Source organism: Triticum aestivum, chromosome 1A (genome assembly GCF_018294505.1).
Source record: "Triticum aestivum cultivar Chinese Spring chromosome 1A, IWGSC CS RefSeq v2.1, whole genome shotgun sequence".
NCBI lineage: Eukaryota > Viridiplantae > Streptophyta > Magnoliopsida > Poales > Poaceae > Triticum > Triticum aestivum.
The window spans coordinates 300,385,900-300,389,518 of NC_057794.1; the positions used below are offsets into that span (position 1 = coordinate 300,385,900).

The 3,619-nt window shown below is 44.2% G+C and overlaps 1 protein-coding gene across 1 annotated transcript; it reads right to left on the reverse strand.

The window, feature by feature from the left end:
- Positions 1-2,054: 2,054 nt before the first annotated feature.
- LOC123120870 (uncharacterized) lies at positions 2,055-3,204 on the reverse strand. The gene has a single exon (XM_044540875.1). The coding sequence runs from the start codon at positions 3,011-3,013 to the stop codon at positions 2,318-2,320; it is 696 nt and encodes a 231-aa protein (XP_044396810.1). The 5' UTR covers positions 3,014-3,204; the 3' UTR covers positions 2,055-2,317.
- Positions 3,205-3,619: the final 415 nt, after the last annotated feature.

Genomic DNA, 3,619 nt, shown 5'->3' on the forward strand with positions numbered 1-3,619 from the left:
GATGGGGGGTGTCTGACCCCTGCTCGCACCCCCTGTCTCCGCCCCTGGTTGTGCCGATGCATCAGGGTTGCTGAACTTATATGTGGGATATGAAGGATAAAGTAATTAACATTTTGGATCAACAATGTGCAAATGATATTGCATCATACATGAAAGAAACATATGATGTATGCGTTGATACAATACACAAAGCATTCTTTGACTGCATTGAAATGTATTTTTGTACATGGAGTTGCTTTTGTGATATTGGAGGGTCAAAGAAATTTTGTGAGACAACTGACATGCCATTGCGAAGTTACATTATGTTATTCATGTATATCATAAAGACTGGTTTATTTGTACTAATCATGTGAGATGCAGGGAAGATATCATTTGTTCCTATCAAGTTTTAGTAGTTGAAACTCGGTGAAGTTTTTCAAACCAGTCAAAACATATTCAATAGTGGTCTTATTTCAAAGCCCTCATCACAAAAAACACGAATATACAAACGAAATATAAATTGGACTTTTGATTCAACATATATAATATAGTCAAATTTACAAGTCAAAATAAAAAACATGCGAGGTGGGGTGTGTGGGCCATGCAGTCTGTGCCAAAAGCTGCATGCATGGAGTAATTAAGCTCTGAACACATTTGCAAGTTTCTGAATCTTTTGACGCAATCCTGCAGCCAAGAACCTACATGCCCCATCTGTGCGTGCTATAAATCCTCTATCCATATATGTGGAGAATTTCTAGGTAATAAATGTAGGCTCAACTCAACCAAAGACAACAACACCATTTTTTAGTGGATATTTTATTTTTATCACATAATTGTAATAATGTTGTCTTTCAATGAACTTCATTTTTGACGGTACATAACATCTCGATACGACATTCATCTTAATCTTGACTGGGTTTTTCACTGTTAGAAAGTTGGTTCGCATGTTAGTGGAGAAAGAAGTTTATGACAGACAAGGGCCATGTACACATGCCGGACTAATGAATTGATTTTTCAAAAATAGGTTGTGAATGCAACATGAGAAATGATATTCTACTATTCCGTGCAAGAATCCATCGCCCGCCAACATGAGAAATTTGTGCCATGATTTTTAGCCTATAACAGAAAATGTTTTGTTTCATAGTGTTAAATCATGTTTCATCGGGTCGTTTTTCTAGTTTCTAGCATAAATTTTTGCAATGTACAAGCAACTAAGAGTGCATTTATTTTTAAGTAGATTGTTGATACACAATGAAACATTAAGATACATTTTTTAAAAAACTAGGAAAAAAATGAAATACCATGTAATCTATCTACACTACCTAACAAAGACATAACATTTTCATTTCGCTCAACCTTCGTCCGCCTCCATTCCATGCTTAGCATGCCAAGAAAACCAAAGGAAAATCGACTCGCTATAACTCACACACGGGTCCATCCTTCCCCTCTATTCCCACTATACACTGGATTTTTTTTGCGGAAAATAGGGAGATTTCATTACTCAAGGCGGCCTTTCAGCTATACACAAATTTACAATTTCGTCTGTGCCCGTACCAAACCAAATGGCAGTACGGGGTATACTACGCCCATAGGCTGCGAGGCTATGACTAACTTTATTTTGAGTGCGCCTAATATGCGTAATCGAAATCTCCTGTCGGTCCTCTAACATGAGTAACTGGATGTCTCGCACAAATGTCCTGTATCTTGAGCGGTCCCCAGGACTCGCCTTTAACATCGATACTGCCCGAGCATAGTCCAGCTCAATGACAATGGGTAAGACAGTCCAGTGAAGAGCAAGATCAAGGCCTTCTATACACTGGATTTATTTATTCAAAATTAATCAAGTGTTTGTTTTTTAGATAGAGATAGAGAGGGAGGTTGGTGGAAGAGGAATTATTTAACGGTAAATCGACTAAAAAAATACCGCCTAATGTACATGTACATGGCTGTTAAGTATATGTTAAACATGATTGATGTTGAATCTTATGTATACCCTCGTTGCAACACAGGAAAAATCATCTAATTCATTGAAACACGATAAACTTTGCCAATAATCAAAAAGTATGGCACGAATCTCAGGAATCCAAGGCTTTAAACCCTTGGATCTCAGATCCAACAGCTCGTGGTAGCTCGTATCATGGGAGGACCTAAGCTCCCGTATCACCTGATATTTTCCCTGCAACATATACATGAACTCTTCTCTCTGACACCATTTGGCTCCACAGTTCGTTAACAAACACACTGTGCCAACGTTGATTTATTCCATTCAGGCAGTACATCAACTGTATAGTAATACAAGTATGCTGTATCAGTACGTACTACGTAGACGTAGACCGGATCAGCCCTGGGGCTGGGGGTACTTGGCCTTGTAGTCGTTCCACAGCTGGTCCACGCTCTTCCCCAGTATCTGCACGAAGTAGTCGTCGCTGTAGCCGTCCTTGAGCTTGCCGTTCATCTCCGCCACGAACCCGGCCTTGAGCGAGTCGCAGTAGTCCAGGAACCTGGCCGTCACGTCGTACCCCTGATCCCACCGGTCGCCGCCCCCCTCCTTCACCCAGTTCGCCGCTACGTACCCGGCCTTGAGCCGCACGTAGTCCGCGATACCCTCAAAGATCCCCGAGTGCGCGCCGTACTCCTGCAGCCCCCACTGCCACACGTGCGCCACCTCGTGGTACAGCACCCCGTCCACCTGCTCCTTGAGGTTGTCGCCGGTAATACCGCCAACGGAGCGGGCGCTGAGCTGGATGGTGCTGCCGCTGGTGGAGGCGATGCCGTCCGTGTCGCGGACGGCGAGGGTCACGGTGTCGCCATCGGCGGGCCTGCGGTCGGAGGGGTCCGGCTGGTTGAAGATGCCCCAGGTGAACGAGGAAGCATCGGAGAGCACTTGCTTGGCGTAGGCGGCGCCGTACTCCCGGTCGAATCGCTGACCGCCGGCCGTGCTCGCCGCCTCGTTCGTCACGTCGAACGTGACCGCGCCGGCCGTGGCTGCGAGGGCCAGGAGGAGGGGAGCGGCTGCTGCCATGGAGATCTTCATCTCGTCTGGGTGCCTTGGTGAGTGGTACGTGGGGGGCGGCCCAATTTATAGGCAGAATAGCTAGCTGATGTAGGAGTAGTTGTTTGGAAGCTGTTGCCGGTAATACGTGTTCGGTGAAACGGCATGGCGCTAGTCAAAGCAGCTCGAAATCTGTTTTTTCCAGGGCCAAGTTTTCTTGATTCGGGAAATTTCTAGCGCGTATGGCTTCGACCACCTTCCCACGCGATGTCTATAAATTTTGAGTTGAAATTTTGTGACACATTATATCTGAACTATCTATATCATATTTTTTGAAATGGCATGACGTGCACGATGTAGATTGGTCACGTGTCCGTCACTTCATTAAGTTCTTTTCCTTTTTCCTGATGAAGGAGATTTTTGCATCCCTGCGATGCATACAATTATTTTTATTAATTAGTATTAAAATAGGATAAAGGACAAAGGCAACCCTGATCAAACCATTCAAAATATGAATAAACACATACACCGAAATTACTTAAATTCTTTTGTAGCAACACCTTCAAGAAGTAAGGAACGTACTCACTCACCAGCGCCACATCCGGTGGTAGATGTTGTGGACAAGGATTTTTATCCTAGTTGCCAAGC